The 14664-nt window shown below is 36.5% G+C and overlaps 1 protein-coding gene across 2 annotated transcripts in view; it reads right to left on the bottom strand.

The window, feature by feature from the left end:
- Window positions 1–342: 342 nt before the first annotated feature.
- The window catches only part of TTC13 (tetratricopeptide repeat domain 13), a 38052-nt gene continuing 23730 nt past the window's right edge, over window positions 343–14664 (bottom strand). Inside the window, exons 16-23 of one of the 2 annotated variants that reach the window (XM_009906312.2) lie at window positions 11091–11174; window positions 9842–9926; window positions 7834–7943; window positions 6416–6551; window positions 5643–5722; window positions 4457–4535; window positions 3619–3698; window positions 343–514 (exon numbers count right to left, since the gene is read on the bottom strand). In XM_009906312.2, the coding sequence (XP_009904614.1) occupies window positions 391–514; window positions 3619–3698; window positions 4457–4535; window positions 5643–5722; window positions 6416–6551; window positions 7834–7943; window positions 9842–9926; window positions 11091–11174 (778 nt within the window). In that variant the 3' untranslated portion in view covers window positions 343–390. The remainder of the gene's footprint in view (window positions 515–3618; window positions 3699–4456; window positions 4536–5642; window positions 5723–6415; window positions 6552–7833; window positions 7944–9841; window positions 9927–11090; window positions 11175–14664) is intronic. The other variant, XM_054162241.1, reaches the window with a different exon arrangement.

The raw sequence follows: 14664 nt of genomic DNA, 5'->3' as shown, positions 1-14664 counted from the left end.
AGAAAAGAACAAATGGGAAGTAGTATAGTGGTGTTTCCCACAAAGACTACTTTTCTGTTGTTTGGGGGTTTTTAAATACATTTTCAACTGCAGTCTGTTCAGGTAACTGTGGTCCAGTTTCTTACTGCTCTTTGGTTTGGCCCCCGAACAACTGTATTTCTTGTTAGAGTATGTCTCAGTACAAGAAATCATCTGTGTTAATTTTTTTCCCCTACTATTAGTCAGAGAAAGGTTCATTTTATTGTAGTGATAGCTAGTCAAGTAGGCTTACTCTATTAAAAAATAAATAAATAATCAAACCCAACCCATTTTGACTATAATTTCCTCTTCAAAATAATTTATGAAGCAGCACATCTCAGCCTTTTATTCTTGGCCTTTTATTTGTATAAATTATACAACAACTATAGTTTTTTTTAGACAATGAGATGAGTCTGTATTTAGTACTTCAATCATCGTTCTCAGGGTTGGAAAGGTCTCTGATACTGATGGTAGGCTCTTGTAAGAAGGTGAAATACTGAAAGAGGAGAAAAAAGAAAATTATTTTTCTTTTGCTGAGTTTTATGGCTTCCTCAGAAGTTAGCATGTTAACTTATACTGTTCTTCATCCTCTTCTCCAACAAATTTGAGACATGAAATCAAGAATCTGTTGCCCACAACCAGCTTTTGTTTCTCACGATTCCTGACTCACAATACAGAACAAAAGTAACTACATAAGAGAGTCTTTGTAAGCAGCAGCAGAACCTAAAGCAAAATTTTATAGCTTTAAGTCTTCAAGCCTTACTTACCTTACCCACTATTATTCTTCTAGTATCATAGACAAATTAGCCACTCAGGTTAATTACCATCCTATTATTACTTCAAGTCCTTTGGGCTGTGGTTCTACAGAGGTTTTTCTCAGCATCAAGCAATGAACAAATTTATCATTTTTCCACTCTGGTTCATTTCTTGCCCATTATACATCTCTCATTTGAGCCAGCAATACTATATCAGCAGGACTACTCTATGAAGTGGTCTTGGTTAAAAATTAGTTTTGTTTTTGGCCACTTGATGTGGCCCTGGGCAGCCTGATCTAGTTGAAGCTGTCCCTTCTCCCCTCTCACTTACAGGAGGGTCGGACAAGATGACCTTTGGGGGTCCCTTCCAACCCGATACAATCTGTGAATCTATTTAGCACACCTCAGTTTCCTAATTTGGCTTGCTATAGATTCCCACAAACTTCAGCAGAACAACTGAGCAGGTCAGAAACACAGAGGCAGGGTAGAAATAGCTTAAGATGACTGTGCTCTCAAAAAAGAAGTTCCACTTTACTAAAGACATATCGTGTGGGGGGGAGAACAAAAAAAGGACATGAACAGGGCATTAAGAAAGAAGTTGGGTATAGGAACTGGGAGATTTGCATTAAAAATATTGTGGGAAGTATAAATATTTTATATTTCCAAGACAACTAAGTCCCAGTATTTGTGCAGACAACTTCTAATAAAAACAACAACTTGCTACACTACAGTTTAAAAACATCCCTCCTTAATAAATGTTGAATTTGACTTCATTTACATGTAGATTCTTAGCCCATGTCTGACAACGATATCCTTGAATCTTTTTAATAGCCTTATTTATTTAGGAAGAGCTTTTATAGTCTAGTGAAATCCACCAGGCTGAGAACCACTGATAATAAAGTTAAACATCGATAATCAGTATGAGGTATTTGGCATTAGTAGCAATTGTAGAGTTTCTCAGCCTCTCAGAACAACTCAGGTTGGACCTGAATTCAGGAGGTCTGTGATCTAAAACAAAGTAAGGTCAACTGTGAAGTCAGACCAGAGTGTCAAAATTTTATCCTGTCAGGTCATGAAAATATTCAGGGATGGAGACTGCACAGCCTCCCTAGGTAGCCTGCTCCACTGCTTGGTTACTTTCAGTGTGAAAAGATTATTCTCAGTCTGAATCTTATTTCAACTCCTTCCAAGCACTGCCTGGCTCCCATTTCTCAATACTCACAGGCACTACAAAGCTTCTGCTAGGGCAAAGCCTTCTCCAGGCTGAAAAGGCCCAGTTCACATCTGTTAAGGCATATGCTCCAGCTCCCTGGCTATCTTGGTGTCTCTCTACTTCATTTGCTCCACTTTCTCAGTCTTTACTGCAGATGCCCTCAAGCTGGATGCTTCTAGGTGTGTTCTAAAGTGCTGAGTATGCCCTAAATCTGATTATCCAAACAGCTGTGTATCTGTCTAGTTGTCTATTTGTCCAGCTCATAATGTGCTGCCTTGGTATGAAAGTATTGTAGGAGTCCTTGTTGAAGTGAAAATAAACATCAATTTCTCCTTCTCATCACCAAATCTAGTCTTTTTATCACAGAAAGGAACTACACTGGGTCACACAACATTTATCAAACCCATGTTCAGTGTCCCTAGTCACTTTCTCCTTCATATGCCCAAAAATGCTTTCCTAGAAAGTCACATCATGACTTTCCCAGGGACCAAAGTGAGGCTGACCAGCAGGTCATCTTTCTGGGGTTCTTGAAGAAGAATGCAAGATTTCCTTTCCTGAAGTCCCCAGAAATGCCCCCTGATGTGCACAACCTTTCAGAGATTATAGCTGGCCTTGTAAGGACATTGGCCAGTTCTCTCAGCACACTTTGTGTCCTTGACCCTTGACTTGAAGGATACTAAAACTGGTTTTACCTCTGGCCCCATTTATAGATTTTGTATGGGAAATAACTACTATGGGACAAATGAAATTAATTTGGTGCATACTGTCGACAAGGAATTAATGTGTTTAGTATTCAAAAAACAATTAATATGAAAATAGACATTTTAAACCATTATAAACAATTACATGCAGTTATACTAAGTAATACAATTCTGTATACTGAAAACTTCCATCTACTTTGAAAATATTCTCCCAGTTAAAATAACACTAAAGGATTACGTGAATGACTTTAGATATATTAGTTTGAAGAGGTAAGAATGGGGGCGGGGGAAGGTAGTCAAAACTTTCCCCAGCTTTATTCACTAGACTACCAGATATATTAATGGTAACAAATAACAATAAAAATGGAGATTTGACCACTGGACAAAAGGAAGAAGATATTAACCTGAATAATTTTTCTCAGAAGATAACATACAGTACCAGAACAAGAGGACACAGTCTCAGGCTGCACCAGGGGAGGTTCAGGCTAGATGTTAGGAAAAAGTTCTATACAGAAAGAGTGATTGCCCATTGGAATGGGCTGCCTGAGGAGGTGGTGGAGTCGCCATCACTGGAGGTTTTCAGGAGAAGACTTAATGGGGTGCTTGGTGCTGTGGGTTAGTTGTTTGGGTGGTGTTGGATTGGTTGATGGGTTGGACGCGATGATCTTGAAGGTCTCTTCCAACCTGGTTTATTCTATGTATTCTATGTATATAAACAAATGTTTAGAGTACTAACTACTCTGTTAAACTAAACTACCGTGTTTGTAAATTCAGCTCTTGTCTTTTCAGTATCTAGCTAGTGTTAAAAAAAGACACTCAATCATTTACTAAACTCATAATTTCTAAGTAACACTTTTTGTATAGATCTAAATTTTTATGTGTGTCATTCATATTGTATTTCCCCGCGCTCCATCTGAACAAAAAGATTTACCTTTTTAGATTCATCCAACTCTTTGCTATTTTGCTAAAAGCTTCAGACCCTGGTGCTGTCATTGCTTCAAAATCCACCAGCTGGAAATGCAAACAAATAAAAAAAAAAGTTCTTAAGAAATTAGAGAAATTTTAGGAGGGAAAGTGCTCCTTCTTCCCTTATGCTGGATACTCTCTTCAGCACCTTTGAGGCTCACTGGAATCTCACACGTTCTTTTGACAATATATTAAAAGTGCTCTCACTTCTTTCATGCTGAATAGGCAACACAACTAACAGACTAATAATTGACTAAAGAAGGGAAACACTTTTTTGAGCAAGATGGTATAGTATTCAAATGCAGTTACTTAAATACTAAGACTTTTTTAAATTAAGCAGAATACAGAGGACAAAGGAATCAAGAGAAGTTGCAAATACATTTCTACTTACCAAGCCCTAAACGCTCTGGAATACATTGAGAGAAAAGACAGAAAATTTCTGCTGTGTGTCAGAAATGTCACCGATTCTGCTGAAGTATTTTCACAGCCCTTCTCAAAGAAAGCTGGAAAGAACAAGCTCAGCACACTAGAAGTGCTTCAGTTACATACACCTAACTATCGTGGGACACACACTGCTAGAATTTGACTAACTAGAATTGCTGCACAAACTATCTCTAATTCCTACATACTGTCAGGACAGCAATGACATTTTCAAAGCTGTCTCAGGCTGTAAGAAACTGTAGGATGCAGATACCCCATATGCAGTAAAGAAGTGTGCAAGTTCTGGTCATTCTTACAGCTTCTTCATATTTACAAGTGTTACTTCCTATATCGAGGCTGAGCCAGTGTGTTTTGATACTTGCCCTTCCTTTAGGGATTTTTCCTGATACTTCTTTTCCACTTGCCATGAGTGCTCCCATGATCACTGAATAAGCTATCACACTAAAATAAAATAAAAACAAATTAAGTATAGCAAGTCTTTCCATAATGCTATTTAGACTACAAAACAGCACTGTTTCATAGAAGATTAATTAAAAAAAACATTGTACCAGTTACTTTACTTTAGAAGCAAAGCCAAGCATAAAACAAAAAAAGTGAAATCTTTTCCACCACTGGAATGAAGTTACAACCCTGTGGAGTTTAACTCCTGAAAAGCACTCTTTCTGCAGTTGTCAGAATCATAATTTCAGACAAGACTCCACAGAGCAGAAAACAAAGCAAACTTCTGTTCCTAAAAAGCTTAGCTGTAGCCAGTTCATGAACTTCACTGCAATAGAGCTAAGAGCAACGTTCAGTTACATCTTTTCTTCTTCCCCGCCCCCTCCCCAATTTAAACTTAATTCTTTAATTGTGAAATTCAGACGAAATTTCTCTTGGTTTTTACATTCTGTAAGATAAAGACAAAGTCTGATTATTAAAATGAAGTCTTGGGATTTTTTAGAATTTTATTCTCTACTGAATTTTGTTTAGTAATAAGCTTAAAGTCTTCAGTGCCTTGTGGAATAGAGATTCATAATAGTCTTAGATGTAGCCAGGTTTGAATTAAACCAGAATGTCCATTGAAGAAGTTTGTGATACATGGGACTTTATAGTTTTGTTTGGTGACCTTGTTACACTTGCAATAAAATAATATACTGAAATACTGTTTTAGTGTATTTTCTTAAAGCATGTTATCTCAAAGATGTGTTTTGGTAAAGCTTCTTGAGTGAAATTACAGTGCTGTTTCATAATATTGATCAGGAATCCAAGCATTACAAACATAAAAATGATACTTCCCAATCTGTGAGCTAAGTCTGTAAACAGACTACTCATAATTTCAAATATACATGCAGCTATCAACAGCTACCGTCAGCAATTGCAAACTAGCTTTTAGAACAGTTCCCACTGCTGTGGCAGGACAAAATGAAAGACTGTGCAGGACACAGAGCTCAACCCAGAGCTTTTTTAGCTTCTATTTATTAAAAAAAAAAAAAAATATTAATATACACAACAAATGACCACTCTATGCATGCATTCAAGATAACATACATGATAAAGACAATCACTAACCTAGATCCTCTTGAAAGTGGCATTAAATTATAGAAGTAATAAACTAACGACAGGATCAAGTTGCAAACTGCATCTACTTCCTAAGCAAGAGATAAATAAAAGAAAATAAAAAAGTGAATCACAGAATTTCACAGCCAGGTAATACCATATATCAAGGAACACATACTGAAAGTCTGACAGTACCGTGATTTTCATTATTTATTTATTTTTTTTAGAAGAATCATTTCAAATGCGACTGTCAACCTAAAAAGCTGAAGTCCAATTAAAAGATGCTCCAGCAAATTTTGTTTTGTCATTAAAATCTATGTGAAACAGTTCATCTACACTGTGTTACAGGATGAAAAATGGAAAGCACAAGCTCAGCTGTAGTCAGATTTGTTATTATAGTGCCTCTCATGAATTTATGTTACTTCTGATTTGTAGCCACCATGAGCCAAATCCTAAGCAGTGGTTATAAAGATGATGAAACAGCGTACACAGACCCACAAGAACAATGCAGAAAATAAGGTTGGAATGGGGCGGGGAAGAAAGGAACACACTGTGATACCAAGATCTTGTCTGGACTCTCTCTATTACAGGAGAAAAGCACAGCGAATTTTAAAATAACAGAAGTGTGGCAACTTCTAATGGTATTTGCCACATTTGGACTTAAGCAAGCAGTCGATTTTACTCGGATCTCTGTCAAAATTGTTACAACAGTGACTGTTAAACAAGGTATAACAACACACAGAATTTTATTGGCGAGTTTACCATTTCCACTAAAACAGCCTTACCCCCAACTCTGCAGACAGAATTAGGATTTTTCCTTTAGCTGTTAGATCCTTATATAGTGCATCTATTTCTGCATGATACAGCTGTGTTCTCTCTTCTGTTGTCTGAGTTTCTACTGAAAACAGTATGTTCCCCACTCTATCAAGATGAAACAAAAAAGGGAAGTTAGAAGTTTTTTGAACAGAACTTGATGCATAATCTAATACCCAGGGTAATTTAGAAATGTACTACAATTAAATACAACACAATACCCTTTTTTTACTACCATTTTTCTTTAAGCATCTGTTACCCCCATTTTCATTTAAAAATATAATTAAAAATTACTGAACTAAAAATGCTTTGTCACATTGTAAGTTTGTCTGAGAGGAACACAAAGATTACTGTCTACTCACAGATGAATTATTTCCATAGGAAAAAACCAAACCTGACAAGCATTAGTCTTGCACTTGAAGTGTAGGTACAAAGTAAGAAATAAGAAGTAGTTCTATTTTATATAATGTAAAATACATTCTATACAAAAATCTTAGGCCCATGAAGATAAAGTGGAGTTTTGCTGGTTTAAACTACCAAAATGGAATTGCTTTGGCATGAAAGAGTTAAAAACCATGGATCAAAACACATTGACTGACACAGAAACAAATTTGTGCAGAACTGACATGTAAAATATTTTTCCCCCAAACAATGAGGCCATATATTGAATGTAATTTCACTGTATATAGGCATATGATTCAGAAGGGAAGTTTAGCTTCCATACCACTCCTTGGAAGTACACACATTTTGGGGAAAATTCCAGTGCATAGACATTCAAATTTCATAAACCAAAGCTTTTAGTTAGTGGTAGAACAAAGCCTCTGAGCCTCAAATTAATGCTCATTCTTTAGGAAGACAAGGAGCCAGAATCCATAAAGTGAGAAATTTACTACCTCAGCCAAAGAGCAGTGCAATGCCCCTTATTGGCATCTTTATACATCCAGGTACTATTTAAGTTGGCATCTGCAGATGGAAGGTCTGTAAATATCTCCAAAAATGGCCAAAAATCCAGAGGGAAAATAACTTTTTCCATTCTTAGATCACAGAGATTTCCATTCAGGATATTTCAGTGGCCATAAAAGATAAGGTCTAACAAAAATAAATGTACTTTTATATGGATATAGACTGAATAAGAAGGTCTCTCCTCACTTCTGTGCCAAGAGAATCACCTCAGCCGAACCTGCTCCACCAATGTTACCCATATTCCCTCTGCTAGGGAACACAACAGGAATCAGAAGTCCTCAAATGAACAAATTTTTTAGTTATTCACAAAAATACCACTAGAGAAAAAGCCCACTTTATGAAAGTAGAAATTTTACTTGAGAAGATTAATTGCTAACACTTCATCATTACTTAATGTAACTGAATCCCTGAAAAAAAACAAACATACTTATCTCCTGTTATTGTAATTGTGAATCCATCATATTCTTTCCCTTGATCCTTGAGGCTGGGGACTTTTGTGTTCACAGTAAACCCATCCCTTGTTTTACTGTTAAACTGCTTTCAAAAGAAAAAAAATACTAGCATCAACACCCAAAATACAAGGAACAGAAATGAAAATAGATGAACTGAGGGAACAGGATGAAGAGTCATTGCCAACTACATTATTTAATTTAGCCTGGATTTCCTGCTGAATAGAACTCAAATACTGAATGAGGTATACTGACAGTCAACTTTATATAGCATTTATAGAATGGCACCATTTATGAAAAGCAACTGTACAAAGCAGTTTGAGTTGTACAGACTTCCCCCCCAAGTTACATGTTGAAAGTGACCTTGTGGTGCAGCAATGTAAATGCAAAAGCAGGAATCTGAGAACCTGTTTCATATTTACACTAAGAATCAGTTGGATTAGTCTAAGTGTGGGTTCCAGAATACAGCTTGCGGCAACAATTTCTTAACTGTGATCCAATTTCAATTAATGTTTATCCTCACCAGAAGGAAAAATACCGTGATGTAGCTTTGTACATTTTTTTAATCTAAGTGCAGCCAAACTGTTATATAAACCAGGCAAAACTGCATTTAATTAAAGCCAAAAGCCCAGCTTTTGACATACCACATTCTCCAGCTACCCCAGTAACCAAACTACATCCATATTAGCAGACATTCCTTTTACACAGGCACTATTATGCAGTAGTGTTGAATGAATTACTCAGGCAATTATTTAAGATAGATTTTGTGATGCAGAATGTTTTCTTTAAAGAGAATCTGTGTTTATTTTAAGGAAACGAATCTGAAAGCCTCTAATGAAAGACAGCATTCCACTACAATATAATTCGGAATGGGATACAGGAGATTCAAATCACAGCAAAATGTACAGGTTATGAAACCCAGAAAGAATATTTGCTGCCACCTGAGACATTTATTTCAAAGTAAGTCATGTACAGTCCACAACATTTATATATTTACATAATCCTCTTGGAATAATCTATTATTTTTATCTCCATTAATAGCATCTCTTCTGGCCTGTAATTCAACATAGCCACATTCAACGCTCTGCAAGGCCCTATTTGCAGGTTTATGTGTCAGTAGGGAACACATAATTGTCTCTCCACTCCAACATCTCCTACTTCAGCCTAAGTTTTTGCTTCTTTTCAGTTAGTATCCAACTGGCATCATGTTTCAAGGCCAAGAATACAATAATATAAAATAAAGAATAAGGTAACACAGCAATATAAAAAGGATTTCCATTCTCTGAAGACACTTATTAGTAATAAATATTTTTTAAAACAATTAAAAACCATAGAAAAATTTAGTGCTTGAGCTAATGTATCTTCTGTAAATTGCAGCATGAGCGAACTCTACTACTGTGAACAAATCCAAACACAAGCAGTCTATAAATAATGGCAGTGCTGTATGTTCAGAGAGCAATGTTCTGTGGCAATCCATTAGCTTTACTTAGATGTAAAATTGCAATGTGGACACACCCGATAAGAAAGCAATGAGTTTGATTCTATTTGGAATGACTGTTTCTTCCCAAATTTTATTAGATGCTTAATGAAATCCTGTTTAATCCTTTAAAAATAAATACTTTGTAACAGCCTTTTCTAAATCCAAATACTTACACACTGCTTATCCTGGGTTAATTTGGGTGAGTTGGGGGAGAGGGGGAAAGACCATTTACTTAGCTCAAGTCTTTTTGCTTTAGAGTATAAATCATTTCGTACATCATATATACAAAGCCCTTCTACAAAGACCACCATCAGCAAGAAGAAAACCTGCAAGTTTCCACACTTCTTTTCTGACTGTCTTCCAAAGCACAAGAATGTAAACCCAGATTTCATTTCAGATTAGCTATCAGTCACTAAGGGCAACTATTCCCTCATTTCCTTGCAACTATTCCCTCATTTCCCTGTGAGCCCCAAAATATACTATTTTGAAAATTTTATTTAATTTACCTTCATGATGGGAAGAAGATCTTCTACTTTATGTACCTTTTCCAAAGCTTCTCGAACCTCTAATAGTCCTTTTGGGTTATTAGCACTGGGAGGGGGGGAGAAATAAAAATGGAATTGCAATCATTGAACACATGTTGCATTTCTGGAAATCCATCTGTCTTTAACATAATTAGTCATAGTGAGGTAAGTTATGGAAAGTTATTTAATTATTTCTTATCTGAAAATTAATTCCTTCATATTTGGCCACATGCTTTTCTCCTATTCAAATAGACATTTTCTCTTTTATTAGCTCAGCTTATTTTTATATCTTGAAAGGTCAACTCCAAACTTCGTATTTATCTTTATTTGCTGTTGGCCACTTGAAAGCATTACCAGGGCAAAGATAAATTAGAGAGTTCAAAGCTAAACCAGTTTCTTAATTTTTAATGTTATAAGAACACTGTTGCCACAAATAAGCCACAGGTGGGGAAGATGTTCTACTCAGAAACAACAAAACATAAAAAGCAAAACAAAACCCACAAAAACCTCAAACAAAAACCCAAAACAACCACCAACCAAAACACAAACAGCACTGCCACCACACCACCAAAGGAAAAAAAGAAAGAAAAAAATAATCCAAAAACCCACAACACCCAATCAATCAAGATTCAAAACAGATGCCAGTAATTTTCAGATTACCTTTAGTCACACCTCTCATTCAAGATTCTAAAACTGCCTTCTAATCAAGGACAAATCCATCTATGTAGCAGGTATTAAGGATTTTCTACCCCATAAAAACTACATATCACACACCAGTCTCAATTAAAATTACTTTCCATATCTTCTTTTCTCTTTTGTCCTCATTGCTATTATTTATTTTAATCTCAAGATTCAGAGACACTGTACTTTATTCTACCAGGAGGAAACCAAGCAGCTTTAATAAACACTATTCTAGAAAGAACTGAGACCCACTCATGCCAAAACTGTGGGTACAAATTCAACACTGTTATTAGTTTCTAGGTACACTGTAATTCACAGGCAACACGAGGTAATTCACAGTTTTTTTCCTATTAGTTTAAGTTTTTATACATGTCAATGAATAAGATTTTGCATTTCCAATAGGAAAGAATTGCAGACATTAAGAAAACAAGAACTTACTACACTTCAGAAAATCTCTCTTGGATTTCCTGAAATTAGTATTATCAAAACTGCAACTCAGTATTAGCAGAGGATTTAATCAGGGGGGAAAAAAAGCTTATCAGTGATTTACCCATGATAAACAAGGATCCTATCTTTGATAAACCGAAGAATTTTCTCAAAATATTCCAGATACCGCATGTTGATGACCTGTCCCCTACAAAGGAAAGAAAAAGTATTTTAAAGTGTTGGTTTTCAACCCAGCACTACAGGGCTAAAATACAAGTATTACTCATTAATATTTGACAGCATATTACCCACAGATGCTTTGTAAATTAAAAGGAAAGCATTAGGTTTGTCGTAAGTGGCAAATTGTCCATTCTCCATTTTGAATACAGATGCTATGGTGAGCTTGCAAAAGCTCAGGTATCACTAGTGCTGTTCTCTGACAGAGGTTTAAGGCTTATTTCCCCATATTCAGTGTGCCTGTGTCCAGTAAATTTTATCTGATAATTACCAATTTGTACAAGGGATATAATCTTCAATAGTTTAGTAGATATTACGGAATTCTTAGTCTGCACACAGATTTACTTTGACAACCAACATTCTCCAGTTTACATATTTGCCAATACATGTGTGGATCTTCTCTGACAGTCCACATCCATTTTTATTTATTCACTTAAGCTCCTCTACACTGAGGTTAATTTTGCTTTTGACTCCTAACAGTCACAAGTAGTTATTGTTGAACACAAAACATCAAAACCAGGGGGGACACTTTTTTCCCCCGCTTGGACTATTAAGGAAAAACTTGGTAGAAACCTGCTAGGTTTAGAACCACTCTGAGAGGAAAAATTACATACCATTATTGCATTTGTAGGAGTCCTTCCTCTTCTCCCAGTCTACAAAACAAGATTTTATAAAGCAAATGTTATTGCTCTCTGAGGAAGCAAAACCACTGTCAATCACAGGAAGGTGTACACACCTAAATCTTTCCACTTTAAGTGATTTTTAGCAGCTTAAGTCCCTGTTTAATACTGACTCAATCTCTCAGTAGGCCTAGTCTCAGAATAATGGCAGACTCAGTCTTTAAAAACTGAACAGAATTAGAACATATATACATATCTGCACATAGGAAAGGGAGGCAGGGAAAGCAGGAGGATGAAGACAAACCCATATAGATAATTTGCCCTTGTTGTACGTCCCATCATTTTCCATCTGTATTTAACAAAGTATCTGTACAACAGGCAGAAGCGTGTCAATACAAGATCTGCATCTTCCTTTAGTGGCATCTTGGCAAATACATCCAAATCACACCTAACATTCCACAAGGCCATCCAGCACCCTTAGGTGGGTGGTCAGAAGTGCTTTGAATTTCCCCCCCACACTCTTTCTCCTTGTTAAACAAACACTGCCTCCAAGAACTCAAAAGTAGCAGTGTTTCAGAGTGTGTCATAATTTTCATAAGAATATCGAGTGTATCATTACTGTTTAGCTGATCTCAAATCCTTGTTTTGCCTATGAAATTAACATAAGCTTTCAAAAACATTTTCTTTAAATGGAATTTGGTAGCTTTCACAATTTAAGGCCAAGAGGAGGTAAGTCAAAGTTGCATTTGTCTATAGACTCGTGAAGTAGTGACATCTGATACACTTGCAATTTTGAGAATGTTAAGATCTGGAAGGCTACTAAACATTGTGAAGTGCATTGTATTTCTTATACACCTTTTACTAAAGGTCCCCAAATTAACTTAAAAAACAAAAAAAAAAAAGAGTAAAGATTTTGTTTTCTGACACTCTCCAAACATTTTGCCAGTCTAGAAAGGAATCTTTCATTCAGCAGTCACTGAATGCTGGTATCTCATTTGACAGGAATTACTGAACAACAATAGACTTTAAATGCAAAGAATTCTGAGTAAAGAAAAAGGTTATGTCAAAAGATATCTAATCCAAATATTCTGGCACACAGAAATTACTGAAGTACAATTTAGACCAAATAAAACCAGAGGCAGCTTGAGCTCAGCATGACTACATCTGTGACAGATACTAAAAAAACACCCAGGTATTACTGTTACACTTATAATCTGACTGAACAGCTGATACCTTTGTATATTTAATAACCATGAAAGCTGCCACTTGTCTGGCTGAAGAATCTACTGTTGCATCTGGTTTACAGGTATCCATGCTACAGAAAAAACTTCATCCTTAGTCATACAGTTATGAAAATAACTGCCAAATCAAACACCAGATAAAAAGCAACATATTACGTCTTCCTGAAAACGTAAAAAGACCATAAAGTGATCACAGTTATCAACAAAAAGGTATTAGCCCTGTAGTATCTATCCTCAATCACCAGCCATCTTACAGCTGAGTAGTGCAAGAAGACTATCCAAAACTGTACAATCCAGTAAATTGTCATTTAGAAACTATAATGGACCTGAACATGCTTCAAAAGTAAATAAAATCCTCCACTGCCACTCAATATATTAATTTCTTTTATCCCTCACTTCATGTGAAATCATTGTGAGAGAATCCAAAAGCAGAAAGAAATCACTACAGAAGAACCGGGTCTCTTTAGCTTGGAGGAGACTGAGGGGTGACCTCATTAATGTTCATAAATATGGGCAAGTGTTGGGAGGACTGATCCAGGCTCTTTTCAGTGATGTCCAATGACAGGACAAGGGACAGTGGGTGCAAGCTGGAGCATAGGAGGTTCCACATAAACATAAGGAAAAGCTTTTTCAGTGCGAGGGTGACAGAGCACTCAAACAGGCTTTCCAGAGAGGTTCTGAAGCCTCCTTCTCCAGAGACATTCCAAACTCACCTGCACATGTTTCTGTGTGACCTGGTCTAAGTGCCCCTGCTCTGGCAGGGGGCTTGGACTAGATGATCTTTCAAGGTCCCTTCCAAACCCTAACATTCTGTGATTGCTTGTAGTGCAGAATGGGTTTCCCAATACAGAAAGAATGGAATCACCATCTGGTACTAAAGTATGATCAGTTCCTCAGGCAGCAGTATTTTTGTGGGTTCATATCTATTATTCCTTCCAAAAAAAGTCCCAAATCAATAATTTTCAGAGGACCACTACCTGGGTGTCAAAAAAGCACCACCAAAATGCTGATGAGATACTCAAAAGTCAAGGATGGACAAACCCAAAGACTTAGAATTAGATTCAATGTGGGCCTACCATTCTGAATGTTCATTAAGCTTATTTCAGACTTTTATGAAGTCACCAAAATAGCTGTAACAGTAAATTATGAGTTTTGCTAGCATTTCCTGTTGTAAGAACAATTACAGTATGTTTGCCAGTGAAAACAGACTTTTTGACACAGAGTTCCTATGCAGATTCTGGGACACATTTCCCTAGATTAAATGTTCAATGATACTTTCAACGTGGTAATTGAGAGTTGTTATATGAATGCCCTTCTGCCAGCACAGATCACCTAGAAACTAAGCTTTTACTCTGACATGTAAAATAAAATCAAGAAGAGATAAAATATGAAATGCATCCTTCTCTCAAAGTACAGATGGTTGTGGGTTTTGCTGCATTGTATATGTGAAGAGAGAAATGCAGCAACAGCAAAGATGGACAGAGCTTGGAATGCAAATGTGATACTTGGCTTGGAGGAAGGCAGAGGCCTGAGCATAAGACTGTTCAAGAAGCAGCACACCCTGCAAAGCACCTACATATCCAGGCTGGGGCTTAACACT

The sequence above is a fragment of the Dryobates pubescens genome, chromosome 6, assembly GCF_014839835.1.
Source record: "Dryobates pubescens isolate bDryPub1 chromosome 6, bDryPub1.pri, whole genome shotgun sequence".
Classification (NCBI taxonomy): Eukaryota; Metazoa; Chordata; class Aves; order Piciformes; family Picidae; genus Dryobates; species Dryobates pubescens.
The sequence above is the reverse complement of the archived record's forward strand: the minus strand, read 5'-3'. Positions and strand labels throughout refer to the sequence as shown.